At 51.0% G+C, this 25,040-nt stretch overlaps 2 protein-coding genes across 2 annotated transcripts; both read left to right on the forward strand.

Annotated features, from left to right (window-relative positions):
* The first annotated feature begins 6,006 nt into the window (after positions 1-6,006).
* On the forward strand, positions 6,007-20,648 carry Gck (glucokinase). The gene is made up of 10 exons (XM_021176872.2): positions 6,007-6,157; positions 10,319-10,481; positions 10,912-11,066; positions 12,150-12,269; positions 14,450-14,545; positions 14,651-14,750; positions 16,893-17,076; positions 18,184-18,339; positions 19,137-19,370; positions 19,628-20,648. The coding sequence occupies exons 1-10, from the start codon at positions 6,113-6,115 to the stop codon at positions 19,770-19,772; spliced, it is 1,398 nt and encodes a 465-aa protein (XP_021032531.1). The 5' UTR covers positions 6,007-6,112; the 3' UTR covers positions 19,773-20,648.
* Positions 20,649-22,627: 1,979 nt separating this feature from the next.
* Positions 22,628-24,781, forward strand: Myl7 (myosin light chain 7). The gene is made up of 7 exons (XM_021177609.3): positions 22,628-22,662; positions 22,874-22,987; positions 23,178-23,253; positions 23,475-23,579; positions 24,020-24,098; positions 24,245-24,293; positions 24,637-24,781. The coding sequence occupies exons 1-7, from the start codon at positions 22,660-22,662 to the stop codon at positions 24,736-24,738; spliced, it is 528 nt and encodes a 175-aa protein (XP_021033268.1). The 5' UTR covers positions 22,628-22,659; the 3' UTR covers positions 24,739-24,781.
* Positions 24,782-25,040: the final 259 nt, after the last annotated feature.

A 25,040-nucleotide genomic window follows, 5' to 3' on the forward strand; every position in this document is an offset into this window, starting at 1 on the left:
AACATTCCAACATATAAAATAAAAATAGATAGCTTTAAAAATCTGACATTGAGCCCTTCAATGACGTTTCCACATCTGTTATACTTTTAAGCCCTCAAATTTCTATTGAGTTTTTAATACCTTCCATGCTTTTATGATCGATCATCTCTTATCTGTTGATCTGTTGATACATGTCTCTCCTGACGTCCCCGAATCCTCCATCTACTAATCATGTCTAAGACATTTGACTCCAGAGTCTGAGTTCCTGATTAATAGTTTCCTTCTTTTTTTTTTTTTTTTTCGTGATCCCTATTTCTTCACATACTGTATCAGAGTTCCCTGAAGAAACATGACTGATAGAATTATATATTAAAAGGGGATTTACTAGCGTGGCTTGCACCATATGGTCTGGGTGATACAACAGTGCCTGTTGGTCACACTGGAGAGGCTGAAAATCTGATAGCTACTCAAGTCTAGATATCTCCACTGCCCTGGAATGGGGCTGGAGGAAAGGCTGACTTCTGGAGAGGCCCAGCTCTGATATCAGTGAAGAAAGGCAACTGCAGTGGGCAGCAGCAGAGTAGCTGAAGTTGGCATCCAGACAGAACCGCTCTGCTCCATTCCCACCCAATTCTCCGCCCCTGCTCCCTCCTCACATTCTGCCCCATTCCACGCCCCGCCCCCTCACCCGCCCCACGCTTTGCACTCTGCCCCGCCCCCATGCCGTGCCCCGCCCCCATGCCCCATCTCCACCCCATGTAGAGTTCTGGCTTCTCAGACCTTCATCCCCTCCTGCTCTCAGAGACAAGCAGACCAGCCACCATATCCCCTCACCTGCCAGCGGAAGCCGAAGCCTCCTTTACATCTGTTTCCCACGGGAGCAGCTCTGAGGTTGTTTCCTGACCCATGTGTGCTTAGTCCTAGAATGCACCCTCCACATCTAGTCCGGAAGAACGAAGTCTTGGACAAATGATCCCAGCACCTGGGAGGAGGCAGTATGAGGATCATGGGTCTGAGGGCATCATAGCTATACAGCAAGACAAAGGAGGAGAAGCAAGAGGCGCTTAAATCTTAACAATCTTGGAATTAGAATGGCCTGAGTATGAATCCCACTGAGTGGTTTGAGGCTGGAGCGTCCTTCTAAGCCTCTTAAATGTCATGGGCCGCAGTCTCCAAAGAGCATGCAACCTGTAATTTGGTCAAAACTCTGCCACAGTATCCTACAAAAGGTTGTCGATGATCTCAGATAGCTGTGGCATTTGTCAGGGTGGGTTCTGCTGTCTCTTAGTCTATCTCCCTCCTGTTCTCCATCCCCCAACACCCTGGTCACAGACCATTTCCTACCTTCTGACACCTCCCACTCACCAGGCCTATGGCCTGCCCCTTTACACAAAGGCCCGGCCAATTTCTAGTTCACTCTGCGCTAAGCAAACACTTGCAACACTCATTGGCCTCCATACCCCATTGCATCAGGGTGCCTGTACCTGGAACTAGACTAATACTGAGTGCAGCCAGAGAACAAGCCAGTTGGGGGGTGGTCTGGCATTGTGGACTCCCTGGCATCTGCTTCATTTTCCTCTAGATAAGGAGCCTGGAAATGTGGCCAATTTAACTGAGAATCTGGGCCTTGGACCTTTTGTTCAAAAAAAAAAATAGCTATACCTCTCTAATCTGTTATTTTTTAAACTTAATTTTAAAATAATATTCAAGCGATGTGTCCTGATTCCTGCCTTTAATCCCAGCACTTGGAGCAGGGCAGGTGAGTCTCCATGAGTTTGAGGCCAGCCTAGTCTACATAACAAGTTGAAGAAAATACACACACACACACACACACACACACACACACACATATATATATATATATATATATATACTCATTCACATCATTATGGTATAATATTTGTCATATTTCCTTCAACAAGCCCAGTTATGTTTTTAAAAATTACTTTCAAGGCGTGGAGACTTAAGACAAGTGGACTTTGCTCTCCTGCATGGTTTCTGTGGGTCCAGCAGGTGGCCTGCCTTACGGTCTCTCCTGAGATTTAGTCAAGAGAGTGGCTGGGCAGCAGCATCAGGGAGTAGGCTTGTGGCTGGTAGATCTGCTGCCAACATGGCAGATTATCAGTGTCTTCACTTTTTCCTCCCAATGTTATGGGGACACCTTCTTCCCATGTCATGTTCTCACCTGATGGCACTTGGCCTCCCTCAGAGGGAACAGACTAAGAGAAAGACAGGAACCACGGTGTTTTGTGGCATAGCTGCCATCATTTCTGCAAAATCCTATCCAATACCCAAGACAGACCTATGCACACAGGAGCTATAGCCTAAGTGTATGCCACGCCAGTGTCTAGTAGAAAATTACAGGATGGTGGCTGTAATCCCTTTAAACAGACCGTCATTGACATCTTTGCATACTGTGTTAGTTACCTTTTGCTGTGACAGTGTCTGCTAAGAAACAACTTAAAAGGAGTCTTATTTTGGCTTCTGGTTTTAGGGGACACATTCCATCATGGCAGGGAAGGAATAGCTCTAGGTCAGGAAGCAGCTGGTTTCACACTGAGTCCACAGTCAGGAAGCAAAGAGAAGACAGGAAGTGGGGTTGTTCTGGGGTCTGTTTAAATCCAATATAACTCAGACACCAGGCCAGTGCATATGATAAAACTGTGTTACAATCAAGCCAATACTACTGTATCAGAGCAGCAGAACAGACTCTGGAGTTAAACCACAACAGTGAGCCAGAATATTTAAGCTTGCAAATCACAAACATCTGTGCCAAGTTGTTACATTTTTCCATCGATCAGGATGGGAGTTGATTCCTGAACCTGAGAACATGAACTTAGTCTCACCTTGCCTGCAAGACGGAAGCTACCCTTGAGATGACTGAACTCAGACAACTCTGCCCTAACACGAGAAGCTGTTCAGCTGTTGGAAAGTCCCCTAGCACCTAGCACCGATCTCCCCTAGCACCTAGCACCGATCTCCCCTAGTACCTAGCACTGATCTCCCCTAGCACCTAGGACCTTGAACTTAGTTTCCCCCAAGATTAAATGGAGTCTGAAAACAAAATGGCAGTACTTAAAACAAGTTTCTTTTGCTTGTCCCTAACAGGGTCTGGCTATCAAACCATAAGACCTGCCGCCCAGGGACTCACTTCCTCTATGAGACTCCATCTCCTAGAGGTTCCACAGCATCCCAAAATAGATAGCACCCCCAGTTGTGAGGGACATTTCATGTGCTAACTTTAGAGATCAGCCTGACAAGCTGGAGAGAGGGCCTGTCACTGGCTGTTCTTCTGGGTTCCATCCCATATACATTTAAAAAAAAAAAAAGGTAGACCAACCTTACCTTTTGAAAACTATTTTTGACTTAAAATTTTAACTTATTATTATTATTATATGTGCTTATGGCACACTTGTCCAGCTCAGACAACAGCTCTGTGGAATACCCGCTCTATGGTATACACACATGAGTGTACACATACACAACCATGCAGTTCTCTCCATCTTTCTTTTTCTTTATTTTATGTTTTTGGATGCTTTGCCTGCATGTATGTCTATGCACTATGCGTGTGCCTGGTGCCCAGAGAGGCTAGAAGAGGGAAATGGAGTTAGAGAAAGTTGTGAGTTATTTCCATGTGGATGCTAGGAGTTGACCTTTGGAAGAGCATCAGAGTTCTACACTGCTAAGCCATCTTCCCAGCTCCCTCCCCTTCATCTTTACGTGGTTCCAGAGATCAGACTAAAGTCACCAGGCTTCCATGGTAAGTGCTCTACCTGCTGAGCTATCCTGTCAGCTTTCACGTGACCTTTGTTATAACTGCACGGAAGTGCTGCCCAATGCTGATTTTTTTTAATATTAGAATGAATAAGCTTGATTATCAGTTACTATCCTTGTCCTGCTGTTACCCCTTGAGGTAAATGAATAGAAAATGCAGCCACGCGTATGAAGTGACTTCTTGAACAAGGCACAGGGACAGGGGTGGGGAAGGGGATGCTCACTGAGCGAGAGCACTTGATGTGCAAGTGAGAGAACCTGAGTTTGAATCCCCAGCACCACGTAAAAACCAAGCATGGCTCTACATTACTAAAACACCAGAACTTGGAGGACAGGGACAGACAGAGCCCCGCAGTTCACTGGGCAGCCAGCTTAGCTGAAAACATAAACTTCATGTTCACTTCTGTCTCAAACAGAGAAGATGGCAAGTGATAGACAAGACACACATATTCTCCTCCTTTGTCCTCTTCTGCATGGCAGTGCATAGGTGCATGCACGCGCATATGAACACCACACACACACACACACACACACACATACACACACACACACACATGCTTGCATACACATGAGAGGAGAAAAAAGGAGGTGGAAGTCTACCAACTAGGACAGAAAATGATCCCTTCAGTCTACTCACTCCCTCTATCAAATGAAAGATGAAGATGGGAAAATGCTCTAACTCATGGCTGCAAAGCTCTGTTTTTCTCCAAATCCAAAGCAGACACAGTGTTCACGCAGCTTCCCGTGTCCTGTGCGTCCATCATGAGATCTCGTCCCTAAGGCACCTTCTGTCCTGTCCCCTCCTCTCCAGTCATGACTGTTGAGTGTAGGAAGAACATCGAGTTACGTGTCCTTACTGCAGAATGGTTCTCCTGGACGCCGTGGATTCACGGGGGGGGGGGGGGGGGAGATGCCAGAGTTGTCCTGGGTGCTTAGCCAGCTAGATCCCATTCTTCCCTCAAAGGTGCAGTGACTGGAGAGAGACCACTCCCTGGGACATGTTCTGGGAGGATGCTTGCTGCTCATGCACAGTCTGGCTGAGACAGAAATCTGCTCCGTTTGTCTCTGGCTTTGCATTGGTTCACACCCTTCCTCCCACCTCCCAGAGATTAGAGCTTGAAGATTTGCCTCCTCCTCCTCCTCCTCTCCCTTCTCTTCCTCTTCTTCCTCTTCCTCTTCTGTGCCGTGACTTGCCCAGGAGATGGGAGCAAGGCTCCCAGGCAGCTCCAAGACCAGCCACCCCAAATTCAGGCATGAGCTCAACCCCCAAAGCAAAAAGGGCTCAGAGCCAGGGGTTGGGTAGTCAGAGACTTGTCATATGAGTTCTGGTGAGGCCAGCTTTGCTCTATTTTGGGAAAGTGATCAATCGTGTCAAGGGGTGACCATACTGACCAATCTTGGGAAAACCTGGCATTCTGACAGGCACCCTATGTACCCTGACATACTTGCCAATGGCAGCTAATTTTAGCAGGGCTTGGAAATGCCAGCAAGAGCAGAGTATGTTGGGTCACTCCTGGCCAAACCCAAAGAAAGGTCTAGGAGGTGTCTGAACCCCGTAGAAGAGCCCAGAGTGTCCTGAGCATTACTGTCACAAAATTTAACGACCTCTTCTATTCTATTTCTTGCTGTTTGGGTTAAAGGAAATTTAAGAAGATTCCACAACAATTAAAAAAAATATTGTTTTACTTGCAGGGGAGGGGGTGTCAGGGAAGCCAGAGGACCTGAATCTTCTCCAGCTTGTATGTGCACAGATGTCCTTCCCATCTGCCCCAGCCCATGCTGTGACCAAACTCTCCCTTCCACAAACACTTGGCTTCCTTCCTTCCTCCAGCTTCTCCTTCCCAGCCAAGTTCTATGGTGGAGCCCCAGACTGTGTGGCTGTGCATAGTCAACCCTCCATAGATGAAACCCCATGAGGATCTCCACTAGTCTGAAGCCTCACTGGCACACACGGCTCCTCGTGCCTACCTGTTTGAAGGCATCCGATCATCATCTTCTGTGACAAGTCTGGAAGGTGGCATGTGAGTGGGCTAGCTCCAGCCACTTCATCAACCTCTCCACAGCAACTCCAACCAGTGTTCAGAGAACATGGTAGCCTGTCTCATAGCCCTGTCCCTGTGGCCTTTGTCAAACCTGATCCCACGTGGTTCTTTGTCCTGGCCCTGGCCCTGGCCCTGACCCTGACCCTGTGACAGTAGGCAGGGTATTTTAGGAGCCACCTCTCAGACTGACCCATTAGTGCAGAAGTTCTTGGCTGCCTGTCTTTTGCAACACTCAGCCAGACAGTCCTCACCCACAGCAGGTGGCCTCTGGAGTCAGGAACATCTCTACTTCCCCAAAGACTCCTACTTATCCTCAGATGGCTGTGGATACTACAAGGAGGGGAGCCCAGTCGTTGACTCTGGTAAGGGCCCCTCACAGGCCAAAGGCCTTGAATTGGGGGAGACCTGGAGGGCAGCATGCTCAGGTTGGGGAGAGGGATTGGTTCAAGGATGGGTGTGATCCTGTAGGAGACCTGGATTTGTCCCTTCTTCCCTGCATCCCTTCTCATTGGTGCTACGATTGTCCAGCTCTTGAGGAGTCCACCAGGGCTTGTTTCTGGAATGACAGTGCCTAGCCTCGGGATGTTTTCTGAGTGCTGCTCATCTCTAAGGGGCACCTCATGGCTGTACTCAGTAGAGTGTGGGGCTCTCTTCTCCGGGAGTATGTGGATGGCTGACCTAGGGTCGCTCACTCCTTTGTATAAAGCCACCACAGGACCTGGGAAAAGAGGATCCAGGCTAAGACTGGGCATGCGGGTGCTGACACTATCTCTGGACCTTCAGAACTGTAGCTTTGGTCTGCAGGCTGCTATGGCCATTGCCCAGATCCCTCTGTGGTCTACAGTTCCCTGGGGCCACCTCTCCCAGTGCTAAGATGGTAAACACAGCACTTGATGGTGTCTTCTTTTTTTTTTTTTTCCTGCATTATAAGGTGGGCAATCAGAGTGTGCTCAGCTCTACCCTGCCAGCTCTATCCCTCCTACTTTTGCTATTAGTTCCCTGTGACCTAATCCAGACTTGTAGCCTTAAGAACATCTCCATGCTAAGGGCTTGTTTCCCCACTGTTTCCCTGAACTGTGTCTGCACACAGCCAGCCACACATACTTGGGGCAGCTTTGTGCAGGCAGATGGGTTGTTTAGATGGGCTTCCCAGGATGCCCAGTCCCAGTGGATCCCTGCTGCAGCTGCTCAGGCTAGTCCATGTGATCCTCCTAATGTGTCTCTTCCTAACCCCCCTAGGCCAAGCTGTCACCAGATGTCTGTATGTTCTCTAGACCTTACCACATCTCTGTCCTGTGTGCACTGTCACAATACACAGATTCTGGAGACAGCCTAATGTCACCCAGTTTCACCCTATCTCAAGAAGTCCGAATTCTGTAGCCAGGCATCTCTAGCCTTCTCATGGTTGTCGGGGTTACTCCTTTCTCCCCTCTATGCAACTTCCTCACTTTCTAGGAAAGTGAAGAGTTGCATTCCCTCAGCCCACCCTGACACCCACTTCCTTCTCACCACCTAACCCAACTCTACTGTCATGTAATTCTCTTCCGTGACTCTCCGTGAGCACTGGCCTCGTGTGGTACTGTGCTTGGACAGACAGACAGACAGACAGACAGACAGACAGACAGCAAATGCTCTCAGCTCTTCTCTAACATCCCACACACCACATAGCACACTGGCTAGAACTGGCATCAGCTCAGGAAACCTGCCAGTGCTCTTCAGGGGATTCAGGGGAAGGGAGTCCTCCCACAGGAAAACCCCTGTTTGCTCGTGGCCATGAACCTTGGTTATGTGTCCTGTGACTTTTCAGACAAGGCCCACAAGAGAATCTAGTGAGCTACCAGGGTCTCCCTGCAGTACGAGGTACTTCTAGAGACACGTAAGAATGGCTAACTGGACACCTGCCAAAGCCAGCTCCTGAAGTCCTGCAGGAAGGATCCCAATGGGCGAGTGTCGGCTCCGAGTCCAGGCTCCTGCTTACAACCCAGCTCCACACTCTTGGCTCTGTAGGCTCTGCACACCGTGGCTTTGTGGGGGTGGGTTGTACAGTGTGTGTTCAGCAACCTGGGATTGTCTTGGAATGATTCAGGAATATGGGGTGTCCCAGGGATACCCACGATGGGCCTGGCCCACAATCCTTGCTCCTGTTCACAACTCACAGAGACTGTTGAGACTGACACAATGCCCGTTTCCCCCTCCCAAACCTACAGCCTGAGGGCTATGAAGCCTCTCCCCAGGGTTGCACACTGAGCTGGTGCCAGGAGTATGGGCATCTTCAGACCCAGTGCACACGAAGGGAAGAGGCGCTGTCTCCGAGGATGAGACTCGCCTTTAGAAGGCACTCTCCACAGAAGAGCAGAGCCCGTTAGCTACTGCAGCCTAAGCCTCTTCCAGCACCCACCCTCCAACCTGCATCGCCTGCATTAGGGAAGACAACGTGGGGAACGGGAGGTGTCCTTCTAGCCACAGTGGTCTGGGTCAGTATGGAAAGTACTGAAGCTTACCTGGTTTGGCCAAGGCTCAGAATGAGGGTTCTGTGGCCAGGTTCTACCACTTGGGGGCAGCCTCTCCACTTCCCTAAAGCCTCGTGAGCATGCAGACCTAGTTTGTTGGAGACTTCTGTAGAAGGATCTCAATTTTAAATAGATTTTTAAATGTTGGCAGATCCACAGGCCAGATGCAGTCCTGTTTATGAGAGTGGGGCTGGGCTCTCAGAAGGTCCTTTCTCACTTCCTCAATGCCAGAAAATTCTACCCTCTTCTCTGGAAAGGCTGCAGAAGGTGGCATGGTGGTGGTATGTGTCTTGGGTTTCTTCGTCATGGCCTTGTGAGTGAATGCAGTCTTAGGGTTTGTTTGTGGGTCTTCTTTCATTGTAGAGGAGGTCCTTGTGTCCTTCCTGTGATGTGTTCATATATTCTATGTCCTGAAGTTGCTGAATCAAAATTAAATTTTGATAGAAACAATACCTGGTCTTCTGGACATTTGGCATCAGTTTGGCTTCAGTCATGTCCAGGCCTTCAAGGTACAGTGGCATAGAAGCTGCAGAACCTGGGACCAGCCAGGACACGTGCTCTTTCCAACATCTGTATAAAGATGATGACACAAACCTATTGGCCCTGCCAATCCCTCGCCACAGTGAAATAAGAAACAGCAGGTACCATTCGCTACATTCTCACCGGGATGCTCTAAGCTCTGGGCAAGTTCTCCTCAACTCCAAGAGGAAAGTACAAGTCACTTGAAGCCCTCATCAGCCAGAGCGTCCAGCCATGTATTTACCCCGTCACCCTGAGCCATCTCCCTAGCCCTCATCCTTTGCAGAGACCCCAGCCTAAAGTGTTGGCTCCTTTTATGGAGAATCCTGAACTGAAGGCAACCTTAACCCTCACCTCCAACCTCAGCCTCAGCCAGGGCCCAGGCCTCTACGCACTAGGAGGAACTGCCACTACAGAGAGGCAGGGATGGGGCCCACCATGGCCAGAGGATTGAACCCTTGTTAAGATCAGCCCTCCTTGTTCCCCAAGACCACAAATATCTTACAATTGGGTCCCTTTTGGTTTTTGGTTTGTTTTTTTTTTTTTAAGATTTATTTATTTATTATATGTAAGTACACTGTAGCTGTCTTCAGACACTCCAGAAGAGGGCGCCAGGTCTTGTTGCGGATGGTTGAGAGCCACCATGTGGTTGCTGGGATTTGAACTCTGGACCTTTGGAGGAGCAGTCAGGTGTTCTTACCCACTGAGCCATCTCACCAGCCCTTTGGTTTGGTTTTTGAGACAGGGTTTCCTGCCATTGACTCCCAAGTACTGGGATCAAAGGCATGTGCCACCACACTTGGGCAGTCACTGGGTTCCTTTGCACTGCTGTACCTGAAGGGAGAAGACAAGTGTCCTGTGGCTGCTAGTTCTCAGGAAATCTTACAAATCTAGGAAAGAAACAGAGGAGGCCATCCACATGCAGGAATGGCAGTGTTGGATCTGAGCTATTCACACACAGGTCTCCCATGTCAGTATCCAGGGTGCCCTCCCTCTCCACTGAAAGCCTGCACACTGTGGGTGGCCATGCTTTGCTAGCCAGACCCGTTTGGCGCTAGAGGTCACTCCAGTTACTCTAGTCTTGGCTACCCTGTGCATCCTGACTGGCCTATTCATTCCATAAAGCCTTACAGCAGAAAAATATTGACTCTCCACAGTGATGCCAGCTCCAGTTCTGCCTCACCAAATTCCCACTTACAGCATCTTCTCCCCTCATCCACACTCTTAGGGACAATGGGAGGCAAGTCAAGTCATCGTGCTGTCAAGGTCCTGTTAAGGGCAAAGGCTACCCAGCTCCCTGGGCTCACCACCCCAGAGCTCCCAGGCCAATAACCATTGAGGGGCTGGCCTTGGAATGTTTGAAATCAACGATGGTAAATAGTCTGAGATGTAGACCATCCTGCATCGGGAGTCAGAGGACCAAAAGAGACCCTTGGTGTGTGGTGGCTTCTAGTGGCAGCCACAGCTGCTCCCATCCCCTCCCTCCCCGAATAGGTAGAGCAGATCCTGGCAGAGTTCCAGCTGCAGGAGGAAGACCTGAAGAAGGTGATGAGCCGGATGCAGAAGGAGATGGACCGTGGCCTGAGGCTGGAGACCCATCAGGAGGCCAGTGTAAAGATGTTGCCCACCTACGTGCGTTCCACCCCAGAAGGCTCAGGTACCTCAGGGCTCATCTGTCCCTAGACAGGACCCTCTAGGCAAATGATGACATCCTCAAATCACTGGACCTGTGTCTGTCCAGCTACCTGAAGCCCTGGGGTGCTCAGGTCCAGCCTAAAGCTATCAGTCCCTAGGAGAATTGGCTTCTTTTGTCTCTGAGGTCACCTGGGGAATCTCCTCCTCATCTAGAGTCTGGTCTGTTACTTTAGGTCTTGTGTAGCTCCCTACGTTCTGGCTGCCTCTACCTAAGGCAGGGTTTTCCCGCTGGTGCCCCTACTTCACCTTTGACCCTTCCACAGGTTGTTCTAGCATTACCCCACCCCCAGTGTCTAGGCTAGCACCCCCTCACCCACATTGTCTGGGCTCCCCATACCTAGTCCACCTGTCAGGTAGGCCACGAGACTGAACATCTCTCCCTTTGCCTGCAGAAGTTGGAGACTTTCTCTCCTTAGACCTGGGAGGAACCAACTTCAGGGTGATGCTGGTGAAGGTGGGGGAGGGGGAGGCAGGACAGTGGAGCGTGAAGACGAAACACCAGATGTATTCCATCCCTGAGGACGCCATGACGGGCACTGCGGAGATGGTGAGCAGCCAGAGGGGCTGGCAAAGGAGGGCTAGGGGTCAACATCACCCAGAACCTCAGGAGAATTGGTCCTGATGAGAAGGTTCCAAGGACAGGAGTGATGGAGGTCCACCCAACTTCAGAGACTCAAGAAGGTGTCTCAGAGGCTTAAAGTATCCCAAGTTGCGGGGGTGGGGGTGGGTATGGGGGACTTTTGGGATAGCATTGGAAATGTAAATGAGGAAAATACCTAATAAAAAATGAAAAAAAAATGTATCCCAAGTCCCAATCCCAGTCTGCCCAGAACAAGAAGGGGCTGAAGAAAGGTCAGCAGCAAGAGAAAACCCCAGCTTCTGTCCAATTTCCTAGTGGAAAATCAAAGCTTAGGACTGAGCAGCCAGAGCCATACTTGCCCCGCCTTCCTCACCCAATGCCATTACCCAGCAACAGGATATGCCAAGTGGCATGGCTGAAGCCACATTGCCTAAGCAGCAAGGGTCCCTAAGCATGAGAAAGACCCAGATGGGAGACCAGGAAATAGAAGGAGCCCGGGTTAAGATAGAGCCCCCCACAGACATCCCCAGGGACAAGGCAAAACCCTTTACCAGAGGGGCAACCAGGCAAGAGGTCGCCTGTAGCCACTCAGCCTTCCCTTAGCAGACCTTGAACCAGGCATGTCATGACCCAGCTCCCTCATCCATCTGCAGTGTGTCAGCAATGCCCAGTGATTGAGTGGTCCCACTTGAAGGGATTAGGATGGGCCTTCAGCGGGGGCAGGGGGCCAGGATACCTGGGAAACAGCAAAAGAGACAGAAATCATAGTCACAGCCAAGAATGGACTCCACCCAGAGCTTCACAGGACAGTCATCCAGGTTTAACACCAGCCAGTCCTGTGCTGTGTCACCTTGCTCTGGAGACTGCAATGTGCAGGGTTCTCCACCCAGGGAAGTGTAGGGCCTTAGTCCTGTTGAGAAGCAAACTCCAGACAGGTCCAGCATACAGTTGCAGGCTCAGGGGTCAAATGTCACTTTGGTACAGTCCCTGGAGAGAGAGAACTGCTACTGTCCCAGCCCTGACCTAATGCCACACTGGTGCACCTCCTAGCTCTTTGACTACATCTCTGAGTGCATCTCTGACTTCCTGGACAAGCATCAGATGAAACACAAGAAACTACCCCTGGGCTTCACCTTCTCCTTCCCTGTAAGGCACGAAGACATAGACAAGGTGAGCAGGTGGAGGAGAGAGGAGGGGATGAATGGGTGGAAACAGTCGGGAAGAACTGCCGAGACTGCCTTCAGTTGCAGCTCCCCAACCCATGCTGAGAAAGAGCCCAAGCCCAGTGGGGATTGCAACTGTGGCCCTGTCACTTCCTATCAGTAAAGCTTTGGCAAATAGACATAAATCAGCTGATTCTTACTGTGTGGCAAAGCCTCTCAGGAGACATGCTATGGTCACCCCAGTACCCATAAAGAAACAGGTCAAGCAAGTCGCTTGTAGTGGGAGGTGGCAACAGGCTGTAAGAGATACCGAGCTGCTTCACTCTGAGTCAGAAGTGGGAAAGCTCTGAGAATCTACCCACCAGCAAGCACAACCTTATGAGTTACATCACAAAGACACACAGACACACATAGACACAGACAGGCACACACAGAGACACAAACACACAGACACAGACACACAGACACAAACACACACAGAGACACAGACACACAGACACAAACACACACACACAGACACAAACACACACACAAAGATACAGACAGACACTCATGCACACATACACACACATATGTAAATGTAACTTTTATTCTCCTGATGTAACTGTTGTCTGGAGGCTTACCACCTCTGTCTGCTAACCTAGCTCTGTCTGCTAACCTAGGCCTAGTCCTAGAAGCTTCTAGCCTTCATACAATCTAACCTAGGCCTAGAATATTTTCAGCCTCTGGGAGTTACTGCTGAATAAGCTCACCCTTTCTTGTTCTTTCTGAACTCTAGCTGGCTCAACTCAGCTGTTCTGGCTCAAACTTCTCTCCAAGCTGACTGATTCAATTTGGCTTCTCTCTCCTCCTCTCTTAAATTACTCTGCATGGCCTCAAACTACCTCTAGCAACTTGTTCCAATCTTCAGGCTCCTTCTCATTCTCTGGCTTGTTCTATCTCTACCTGTGTCTAGCTTGTTCTCTCTGTAATCTGTCTCTGTAAAACTCTTGTAAAACTGACACTTTGTTCTCTTCTTTTCTCTTTCTGTGCTCTCTCAAGTAGCTTCCCTTTCCTCTCTCTTCTCTAATAACTGGGCAGATCCTATTCTGTCAAATCTTTCTCTGATTCGTCACTTTGTCTGCCACTCAATTCGACACCACTTTCAAACATGGGTGCTTCCTTTTACAAACTAACATCACCTTCATTGTTTGGGATCAAAAGTGTGAAAGTGTGTCCTAAGAGTATGTCTGTATTCCAGCCAGAAAGACTAAAGGTGCGTGAGCCACATCTTAACTGAATATAGGTTTATTTTTTTCTTCAGTAAATAACATAATCTCAGGGTTCACAGTATGATAAAATATCCTACAACAAACACACACACACACATACACACACACACACACACACGCACGCACACATATCATAAGATCTCTGCTTTAGCTTCCTTCGTAGTTACCGTGAATAAGTAGTCTTCTGACAACAGAGCTGTAGGGGAGAAAGGGCTCAATTTAGCTCACTGTTCAGGTTATCACAGCAAGGAAGTCTCAGAGGCAGGAGCTTAAAGGTTGGTTGTAGCACATCCACAATCAGAAACAAAGAGCAAAGAATGCATGCTTGCTTTTACTGAGACTCTGAGACTCCCTTCCCAGGTGATTCCTCACTGCGGACAAGTTGACAAAGCAAATCATTACAACCTCTGTCTGAGACAAAACCAGGTCACACCCACAGGGACAAAAGCAACAGCCAACCTCCCACCTCCTGTCGTTTTTAAAGCCCTGAGATCCACAGAGAAAGGCACATTTGGTTCATCCATGTGCATCAGGGTTCAGTGTAAGAGAGGAGCCCAGTGTCATTCAGCACTGCTCTCCCAGGCTCTGCCTGGCTCTGCCTGGCTCTGCTCTGAAGTCGTATCCCTGAGCTTTCCTGCTCAGCATTCTTAGACTGGAGTTATAGAGCATTTACTCCAAATTCTCACGGTCCTGGGTTCACTCTTTGTGTGTGTGTATGTGTGTGTGTGTTTGTGTGTGTGTATGTGTGTGTGTGTGTGTGTATAGAAAATTGCTCCCAGTGCCTCTCAAAGCTGCGTGAATCTACTTCCTCAAATGTGAAACAAGGCGTTGGGAGTGTCATGGCCTTATGGCCTGGTTGGTTGAAGGCCACAGCTCCCTGTCAGTGCAGCAGCCATGAGGCTATCCTACCCTACAGGGCATCCTGCTCAACTGGACCAAGGGCTTCAAGGCCTCCGGAGCAGAAGGGAACAACATCGTGGGACTTCTCCGAGATGCTATCAAGAGGAGAGGGGTGAGCATAGCTTTGCCTGCCCTGAGGGGCTGTCCGCGGATGTTCTCCCTCACCACAGGGCCCTCTCCTCAGCTCCATGTCCACAGTCTCTGTACTTCTTGGCAGGACTTTGAGATGGATGTGGTGGCAATGGTAAATGACACGGTGGCCACAATGATCTCCTGCTACTATGAAGACCGCCAATGTGAGGTCGGCATGATTGTGGGTAAGGGCTTCTCCCCCTTGCAAACCTTGCAGGCTGCACAGGCTCATAGCACTCAATGCCAAAGCATTAAGAAGAGCCAGTCAGAACAGGCCTGGTGCCTGAGCCAGGCGGCCGGCCGTTGGGTGCGGTGACCTGGGAACTGGATGCTGACAGGAAGCACTTCAACGTGTGCAGCATCGAGGCGTTAGGTGGCCTGCCAGCTGCACACCTGCCCTGCCCATCTGGATGTAATTAAACCTCTTTATCTAGTCAAGTGACCACACTGTACAAATCTGTGCGAGTGGGAGAGAATCGGCAGAAATGGCGCCATTCATGTGGCTTGTCACCCCTGCCCCAGCCTGGCCCTGCCGCCAACAGCAGACCTAGCTCTGAATCTATGAACTGCCAGATCCTAAATCTACTCTGGAGGGAAGGAGATTCTAGAAAAAGAAACCAAAGCTAGCTCAAGCTCATCCCGCCCACCTCAATCAGGGGTCAGAGCTCCACACCAATGCCCTTCTCCCGCCCTGCCTCCCACTGTCTCAGAAGTTCCTGAGTTCTTCCAAAGCAGTATTTCAACCAAATCAGTTATCTGCTCTGCACACCGGTGTAGGGATGTATGTTTGGACTCTCTGGGCACTGATTACCCAGAAAACCCGTGTTTTAGGTGCTTCAGAGACAGATCTCCAATAATGTGTTTATATTCATAGGCTCTCATCTGTACTTACACTTGTGCAATAAATCCTGGAACTCATTTTGTAGACCAGGCTGGCCTCGAACTCAGAAATCTGCCTGCCTCTGCCTCCCAAGTGCTGGGATTAAAGGTGTGCGCCACCACACCTGGCTTTATAAACATCATTCATCTTATATTCATACATATATAAAACATTATAGGTGTACATATACACATACACACACATACATATACATATATTTGTTGCTGTTGTTGTTCTGAGACAGGGTCTCATTGTATAACCCTAGCTGTCCTAGAACTCACTCTGTAGACCAGGCCTCGAACTCACAGAGATCTATCTGTCTCAGCCTCCAGAGTGTTGAGACTAAAGGTACGTGCCACCACACCCGGCTACGTGCATATATTTTAGGCTCTAGCCTGACCCCTCTGCATCTCTTCTTATTTCCTACTTTTTTTAAAGATTTATTTATTTATAAATAAGTACACTGTATATAAGTACACTGTAGCTGTCTTCAGACACACCAGAAGAGGGAGTCAGATCTTGTTACGGATGGTTGTGAGCCACCATGTGGTTGCTGGGATTTGAACTCTGGACCTTCAGAAGAGCAGTCGGGTGCTCTTACCTGCTGAGCCATCTCACCAGCCCCCTATTTCCTACTTTTACTTTCAAACTTGGTAGTGAAAATTTCTCTCTCCAGATGTCCTTGGCTGTCCCTGCCTCTATGTTTCCTCCTTAACTTCTCCTGGGGCTCCCAAGACACTTCAATCTGAACTTAGCCCAGCCACCCGCAGCTACTCTGCCCAGGCACAGCTCCTCTGTGGCATGATCTGAAAGTGATGGGTATCTTTTGTTGGCACATGACAAACTGCAGCAGGCCCTGCCTACAGTGGCTTCTGGATGGTTCTGAGGTACCTACATGGTGCCTCACCATGGGGGGTTCAGGAGAGAGACTTCAAGATGTGCCTGCAGCGTGCTAGAGAGCAAGGGGCTGGAGAGATGGCTGAGCTGTTAAGAGCACTCAGTGTTCTTCCAGAGGACCTGGGTTCGATTCCAAGCACCCACATGGTGACCCACAACTGTCTGTAACTCTAGTTCCAGGGGATCTATACCCTCCACTGGCTTCTCTAGGAGTCAGACAGACACACATGTAGTGTGCAGACAGAACACTTATATACAGAACATTTTTAAAAATTTAAAACTATGACACCTCACATTCATTTCTGGTGTCAAACCCACATTGGCACACCTGGTTTTTCCTCCATCCCCCTGACTTTCCAGGTAAGGAGCTCTTGTTGGAGTGGAGGGCCATCTGCAGACTGACCCAGCTACTCTTCACTGCACAGCTGCTCCAGCCATCCAGCATCCACCCCGCCCCCTGGGTCTTATACCGTAAATGTGCCCCATCCTGTAGGCACTGGCTGCAAAGCCTGCTACATGGTCTTATAGCATAAATGTGCCCATCCCGTAGGCACTGGCTGCAACGCCTGCTACATGGAAGAGATGCAGAACGTGGAGCTGGTGGAAGGCGATGAGGGGCGCATGTGTGTCAACACAGAGTGGGGCGCCTTCGGGGACTCCGGTGAGCTGGACGAGTTCCTGCTGGAGTACGACCGGATGGTGGATGAGAGCTCAGTGAACCCCGGTCAGCAGCTGTAAGGATGCCCCCCCCCCGCCCTCCTAGCCCACCCCGGTGGCTGTGCTGGCTGGGCATGCCAAAGCTGACTCACAGCACATGATAAGTAGCCTGCTTTTAAGCAGCTCTGGGGAGAAGCAAGTTGATGAGCCGTCTGTGAGCTGGCTCTTTTCTTCAGCTCAGTTATCCCCTGACCTGTGAGGTGTGGAGCTGTCGTGGTGGTTAGTATAAAGTCCCACCTCTCTACTCCTATAGGTGGCCTGCCACCAGATGGCCCTGAAAGACCCTTAGCAAGGTTTATCTGGTTTAAGGAAGAAACCCCCAAAGTACATATGCATGCCAGTTCCACAAAATAAGTATTGGCATTTAGGGGAATGCTGTGGGTTGGCAGAGCATAGCTTGGGAACCAGCTGCCTTGAGTCATAGCTACTGCGGGGTATTGAGGTATACTCCTCTAATCTTGCCACTTAGGAGGCAGTCAGACAGATTTCTTTGTGTGCCAGGCCAGCCAGGATATATAGTAAGACCCTGTCTCAAAATAAAAGTAACTCAGTAAATAAAATGAATCGTGCCTGTTACCAGTTAGTCACCTATGTGGTACCATTCTCATGCTAACTATTTAATGAGTTTCCTCACAGACCCTCACGGGCCTCTGTTAGGTCATTTAATATCTGCTGGATTTCAAGACGAAAATATGGAGCCTCACACATTAGACAAAAATATACCAGGCTGCATGTGCCGTGCCGGGCACCAACCCTGTGAGCCACTGAGAATGGTTGTCACTAAATTCCAGGGTGTGGGCTTCGCACAAGGCCTGTCACCAGTAAGCTTTCAAAGGACCAGTGGCTCCTTAACTCTTTGTCCCTTTAATATGCCAGGGTCAGCACAGGGCCAGTTGTGCCCCTCAACTGGGTTAAAACTGTGCACGTTCTTAGGACCTGAGGTTTCTGAAGCCTCTATTTACAAATTGGGGGGTGGGGCAGGTTGTGAGGACAAGGACCTTGGATAATGGCTTGGGGGTGGGGATGAGAGGGATCAGTGCCCCACGTGGCCACCTCCTAACCAGAATAGGGCGCTTGGGGATTTCCCGATGGTCAGCTGGCATAACCGACTGTTGTGTATCCAGGTACGAAAAGATCATTGGTGGAAAGTACATGGGCGAGCTGGTACGACTTGTGCTGCTGAAGCTGGTGGACGAGAATCTTCTGTTCCACGGAGAGGCCTCAGAACAGCTGCGCACACGTGGCGCTTTTGAGACCCGTTTTGTGTCGCAGGTGGAGAGGTGCCGAAAAGGGGCAGGAGCAGGGGCCGAGTGCGGGAGGAGAAGGGATGGGGTGGGGACAGAGACTGGCTCAGTGGACACAGAGGGATGGAGCGGGGTTCTAAGGGAAGCAGAGTGTTACGTCAGGGGCGGGGGGGGGGGGGACATGAAGCTAGGGCCAGCGCTCCTGGGCCTCTGAGTGTAGGGTTTTATAAAAAAAAAAAAAAAAAAAAAAAAAAAAAAAAACTAAGGATATGTTTTGTAGAGCGTGGTATGGTGAGGTGGGAGGGGTGCCTCGGTGGGTCCACGCTGAGGCATCCCTTCCCCGTGAGGTACCAGCCACATGACGATGGGTATAGTGTATAGTAGAGTTTATTAAGGGAAAAGGAGTTAAGAAAGGAGGAGAGAGACAGAGAGTCACAGAGAGAAGAGGCCGCCAGGAACACGTGGAGAGAGAGGGGAGGGGAGAAAGGGACAAAGGGATGAGGAGATGAGAGTCTGAGAGAGAGCTGAGGAGAGCCCAAACAGTCCCTTTTATAGCAAGCCAGGCCTATCTAGCTGTTACCAGGTAACTGTTAGGCAGAGCCTAAAAGGAATGCTAACACTGAGTGTCCAGTGACTCAGTGTCCACGTTCCCCAGTCACTCCTCATTACCCAGAGTCAGCGTCTTTCAATTTCATGCTACAGCTCGGAGAATGTGGCATTGTCATCCTCACGACAGAGAAAATCCGAGGCTGACCAAAGGACTGCTGGGCAAGGCAGGGCATTCCCATTCCCCCAGGACCCTCAGTGACTTCCCTCCCCAATACCGCCCGCAGCGACTCTGGGGACCGAAGGCAGATTCGTAACATCCTGAGCACTCTGGGGCTTCGACCCTCTGTCGCCGACTGCGACATTGTGCGCCGTGCCTGTGAAAGCGTGTCCACTCGCGCCGCCCACATGTGCTCAGCAGGACTAGCGGGGGTCATAAATCGCATGCGCGAAAGCCGCAGTGAGGACGTGATGCGCATCACGGTGGGCGTGGATGGCTCCGTGTACAAGCTGCACCCGAGGTCAGCCTCCACCTTAGCTCGCGCTCCAACCTCCCGGGCTTCAAGGGAGGCTCCAAGGGTGCGGCTTTCAACTCCAGGCTTTTGTAGGCCGATCCTGCTTGATTCTCCCAGGGCCTGGAATACTGAATATACTGCAGTCTGGGGTGAGGGGTGGGAGTGAAGAGGTGGGGCGTGGGCTGCCGTGGCGTGGCGGGGTGGCAAAGGTGGAATCTAAAGGATGGGAGTAGAAATAGCAGCCCCATTTTCCTCCTGTTCAGCTTCAAGGAGCGGTTTCACGCCAGTGTGCGCAGGCTGACACCCAACTGCGAAATCACCTTCATCGAATCAGAGGAGGGCAGCGGCAGGGGAGCCGCACTGGTCTCTGCAGTGGCCTGCAAGAAGGCTTGCATGCTGGGCCAGTGAAATCCAGGCAAGGACAGGGACCTGAGTTCCACGGGGACTCCACACCCCGCAAATGCTCCCAGCCCACTAGGGCAGGAGACCTATTCTGCTGCTACCCCTGGAAAATGGGGAGAGGTCCCTGCAAGCTGAGTCAGCCAGTGAGACAGCCCTAGGGCTATCAGCCTGGGACGAGGGGCAAGAGGATCAGCGGCACCAAAAGCCTTTCTTGCTAGAATCAACTACAGAGAAAGGTGGAACACACTCAGGACTTGCTCTTCCAGCTTCTGGCCTCCCACAGCTGTGGGTCTGGCCTCCCAAGGGAGTGCCTCCTGGACTTGCAATGGCCTGGCTTCCCTGGGAACACACCTCCATGGGGAGGTAGCTTCAGCAGCTTTGCCAGACCAGACCTGGGCCCCCAGAAGAGTAAGGGCTGCTGGCCACCCAGACCTGGCTGTTTTCTTGCCTGTGGCTGAAGAGGCTGGGAAACCATGGGAGACCAACTCTCCAGCTACATGGAGGGGACTTTCCAGGCCACGAACATTCCAGAGACAGTCTCCTTCATATACCTCCACCCCTGAGTGGCTTACAGTTCCGGGATGAACCCTCCGAGAAGATGCCAGAGGATAGAGGCTCAGAGTCCTTGCTCTAGGGGACCTGAAGGGGGCGCCTCACTCTGCACTGTTAGGCGCTACCCCCTCCCTCAAGCAGGATGGCAGCTTCAGCACTCGAATCCGTGATCCAGGAAGAAAAGCAAGCCACCCGCAGCATCTCTCCAGGAAACCACCCAGGTCCCTCTCTCCCTCATCCCTGTCAGGTTTCCCAGATGCCATGCCGCCCTCTCTACACCAGCTTGGCACCATGGGGGAGTTTTTAATTAAATATTTAAAACTACTTAAACATGGCCTGCTGATTGTTCTTTGGCCTCTGTGCATACTGATGGTGGTGAAAGCATACGAAGAAATGTCACTGATATACACAGATCCTCCCTAAACTTGGCCGGGTCTCAATTTGCTGTGTCCTCCAGACACTATACCCAGGGGCCTGTGAGAGGTAGGCTATAGGAATGTGGAGGCATGGGGACACTAGGGGTACTGAATAGCCCCTGCTGGGCCCAGACCCCACCCCCACCCCCAGCTGCCCTTGCAACACGTGAAAGATAGAGGCTAGAATGCCAGGCTAGCTGCCACTCTGCAGAGGGGAGGGGTTGGTCCAGCTCTAGGATGGTCTCAGCAACATTCTATCTCAGAACCAAGGAGGAAGCAATATGGGCCAAGGCTAGGAGCTATTGAACAGTTTCTAAGGTCCCTCCGGAGGCTCTACCTCAGATGAAATCTACCTAATGCTTTTCTATGCAGCATGAATATGCCTTCAGGTGAACAGACTTGTATGTGTTTAATGTACATTTATCTCTCAATGGGACTACCCAGGAAGTCAAAGACTTACTCTGTTCTCTGCTTCAGAAAAAAAAAAAAATCCCAAATTGGTGGTTCTGTGGGAAAGTCACATTTTCCTTGAAACCTTGCTGTTTTCTGGTAATTCTCGTGTAGAATCGCTCCTGATCAGCTTTACTTTCTTGAACCAACACGAGCATTTGCACTAACAGAGTACAACACCCCTATTGGCACACTCACACTCACACATTGGAACAGGCTTTCAGTCTTTCATCTTCTCGTCCATACTGGGATCCGAGGCATTGTGCTGGATTGTTTGTTTGTTTTGTTTTGTCTCTCTTTACACATCCAACTTGAATGACTGAACTTTGTTTTCAGATAGGTAGGAGGGTGTTATAAAATATTCATACAAAAGGAGGCCTTGGAGTTGTGTGCGGTACAGACTTGTAATCCCAGCACCAGCCTGGGAAACATCGAGAGTTCCAGGCTAGCCTTGGCTACATAGCCGACCCTATCTCAAAATAAAAGAGGATGGAGTGGGACTTGAGTCCTAGCAGGAGAGAATGGCCACATCCTAACCCACCTTCATAGCCACATCGCGGTGAAGACGAGCACTGAACCTAGTCAGAGACCTACTCATGATCTCCCCTAAGCCGCCCAGCTTCTCTCACTCCTCTGCCACACAGAAGTTGACTGCTGCACAATTCAGAGACACGAGATGGTCTTTGTGGCCAGTTTCACAAGAACCCAAAACTTTTCCCGTGAAACAGCATCATGCAGGCCTGCCACGTGCCAGGGCCTCTGGATTCCAGATGTGGAGCAGGCTGGGTGCCCAGAAGGCTACAGCTGTCAGCTGGGAATGTCAGAGAGAATTTGGAGGAGGAGGGTAGAGTTGAGATGGAGCTTAAGAAGCACAAGACTCTGAATAGGGTGGGTACGCGTGTCTCAGCAGGACAGGCTGCGTGAAGAGTGCATGTCTGAATGTAGGGAGAGCAGCATTCGGTCACTCCAATCCTGAGTTACCCCCAAATCAAGCAAATGGTCCTGTGGGGCTCACAGCCTGGTCTGTGAACTGCTGTCTGTCCATTGTCAGATGGCCAGCAGGCCAGAACTCAGGGGTTTTATCTGACCCAGGGGATTCTCAGAATCATGTACTGCTTCCCAAGCCCAGAGTATAGACAGCACTAGTCAGGTGAGAGGACGGTCAGATGCAGGCATCAGAGGGAATCACACCACCATGGCCTGGAATAGCAAACGTTTGGAGCGACTCTGACCAGGGAAGACATGAAGCCTGGTCACAAGAGATGGACGGATGGACCCTAGGATGTTACACTTGGGGGCCTGAAGGTTACCAGGAGTGTGAATGGGATCTACTTGGGACCCTGTCTCTCTCCACCAGCAGGGGCTTCCAAGTTTAGCCCAGTCATCCATTCCTCTCCTTATTTGGGCCTCTGGGTGATAAGGCTGAGACATAAAGAGCTGGGTGGCATGATCACTCAGTCAGACCGCCACAGATCATGGTGAGTGCTGGGTGGGGAACAAGAGACCAGGTGCTAATCTCTGAGCTGCCAGGGACAGAGCCAGGGACTTGTGTGCCTGTGCTGGACTCAGGGGAGTGATCTTGGGGTGGGGAAAGGCACCTCTCCCTGGCACTCCCATGAGACTACATGAGGTAGGGAGGAGGTCTTTGGAGAACTGGAGAGAGGACCCCTCTGATCATCAGTATTACAGGCCAGTAGGAAGGCTGGGACCCGAGGCAAGGCTGCAGCCACCAAGCAGGCGCAACGAGGCTCTTCCAATGTCTTCTCAATGTTCGAACAAGCCCAGATTCAGGAATTCAAGGAAGTGAGTAGCCTATCTCAAACAGCCTCTCCCCGATCCAGGGGAGCCACTTCATACCCCATGCACACGGCTCTCCTCTGAGGGTCAGTGGTCCTGCCTCCAACCTCGATCATACTACCTGAGACTCCCCTTACCCACCTTCCCTGGAAGGGATGGGGTGAGCAGCTCCCACCTGAAGGCCATCTCCTCACAGGCCTTCAGCTGCATTGACCAGAACAGGGATGGGATCATCTGCAAATCAGACCTGAAGGAGACCTATTCCCAGCTCGGTGAGTGGATCCAGGAGCAACCTCCAAGGGACCAGGCTTGTTCACCTCAGGCACTTGCTCCGAGAAAGGACAGTGCCTCGCCCTTTCTCTCCTCCATAGCCTCATTCAGGCAGGAATCCCCCTTCCCCACCTGCCATCCAGCTAGAGCTGCCCCTGCCTCTGCCCTCTGCCTGGGAAGCCTGGGAGGGCGGCCTGGGTCACCTCAAGTCCTACTCTCCTAGGGAGGGTAAGTGTCCCAGAGGAAGAGCTGGACGCCATGCTGCAGGAAGGGAAGGGTCCCATCAACTTCACCGTCTTCCTCACACTCTTCGGGGAGAAGCTCAATGGTGAGTTGGCAGGAGGTCGGAGTCTCCTTAGCCACAGCGCAAACCCGACCTCACCTGACCCGGGAGCCCCACGTGAGGCTCAACGTAACTCCCCTGAAACCTGCGCACCCTGCCTGCCCAGGGCCAACGCAGAGGATGTGGAACGCCTGAACTGACTTAGGTTCAGAAAATATCCACTTCCTAATCGCAGTTTTGACTTCCCAGCCCGGCCTGCCAACCCCTTTGATGCCCAAGAAACACTCTGAACCCCGACACACGTCTCTTCTGCACCCTCCATTCTACCCCACCCCACCTTTATTCACTCGATATAGCCCGAGCCCTTCAGGCCCCAGTACAACGAAGCTCCCTTGTACTCCAAGTTCATCCTGGGTGGGGCCTCGCGGCAGGGGATCTGAGAGTTCACTTGGCTGCCTCGCCCCGCCCTCCCCCTCCCCCTCCAGGGACGGACCCCGAGGAAGCCATCCTGAGTGCCTTCCGCATGTTCGACCCCAGTGGCCAGGGGGTGGTGAACAAGGAAGAGTAAGTGAGGCCCTTTCATGCCCCAGGGCCGGCGCCATGGGGAAACCCAGAGGGTGGTGAGGTTTTGTGCGCCTCGGGCAGGTGCACCTCAGTTCTACCCTGGGCCCCAGCCTCGCACTCCCAGCTCAGGCATTCTCTTTCCTCAGGTTCAAGCAGCTTCTCATGACCCAGGCAGACAAGTTCTCTCCTGCTGAGGTGAGACACCCAAACCCACCAACTCCTGTTCCTGTCATGACCCGCTGCCCTTCCCTCACGCCCCCCACAGGGCTGTGTTGGTGGGAGCCAAATGGATAACAGGATCTTCTGAGAGGAGATATAGGCTCTGTTAAAACCCAAATGGGAGGATGCAGACTCCCAAGAGGGTGGGTTTATCTCTGTGGTGAGCCCTTTGGCCCCTTCCCCATTGGGCCTGTTTCCTAATCTGTTCAGAAACAGGAAAATCCAGCAGACTGCAGTTTGGGGTTGAAAAGGCTGAGTCCGGAAGCACAGCTGTTGGGACAGGGTATCATAGGGTGACATCTCTGCTGTCCCCCTGCAGGTAGAGCAACTGTTTGCGCTGACACCCATGGACCTGGCCGGCAACATCGACTACAAGTCTCTCTGCTACATCATCACCCACGGGGATGAGAAAGAGGAGTAGACAGGCTGAGGTCACCTCAATAAACTCGGTGTCTGAACTAGAACTGAGGTGTTGGCTTGACTGTGGCAGATGGGCTGGAGGGGGACCCCACAGGGGACCACCTTGAGTCACCCTACACCACCAAGTAAAATATGAACCTCTATTTTGCCCACTGCTGAACTCCAAGAGAGGAAACAGGGTACACACAACCTCCATGAGGCCCAGGAATGAGCCACAAGTGGGCAACCCAGTTCTTGATGTCTGGGGAAGGAAGAAACAAACTTGCTGGACCCTTTCTGCCCAACATCCAGCTAGAGGATGCA

Source organism: Mus caroli, unplaced genomic scaffold (assembly GCF_978045245.1).
Source record: "Mus caroli unplaced genomic scaffold, Mus_caroli_1 scaffold_13, whole genome shotgun sequence".
NCBI lineage: Eukaryota > Metazoa > Chordata > Mammalia > Rodentia > Muridae > Mus > Mus caroli.

Excerpts from the sequence above, each read along its gene's own strand:
- Myl7 (XM_021177609.3), top strand. Across the intron at positions 22,988-23,177 it reads AGATTCAGGAATTCAAGGAA|GCCTTCAGCTGCATTGACCA; the intron begins GTGAGTAGCCTA and ends ATCTCCTCACAG. Across the intron at positions 24,294-24,636 it reads ACAAGTTCTCTCCTGCTGAG|GTAGAGCAACTGTTTGCGCT; the intron begins GTGAGACACCCA and ends GTCCCCCTGCAG.
- Gck (XM_021176872.2), top strand. The coding sequence starts at position 6,113 with ATGGCTGTGGATACTACAAGGAGGGGAGCCCAGTCGTTGACTCTG. Across the intron at positions 18,340-19,136 it reads TTTGTGTCGCAGGTGGAGAG|CGACTCTGGGGACCGAAGGC; the intron begins GTGCCGAAAAGG and ends TACCGCCCGCAG. Across the intron at positions 19,371-19,627 it reads GTGTACAAGCTGCACCCGAG|CTTCAAGGAGCGGTTTCACG; the intron begins GTCAGCCTCCAC and ends CCTCCTGTTCAG.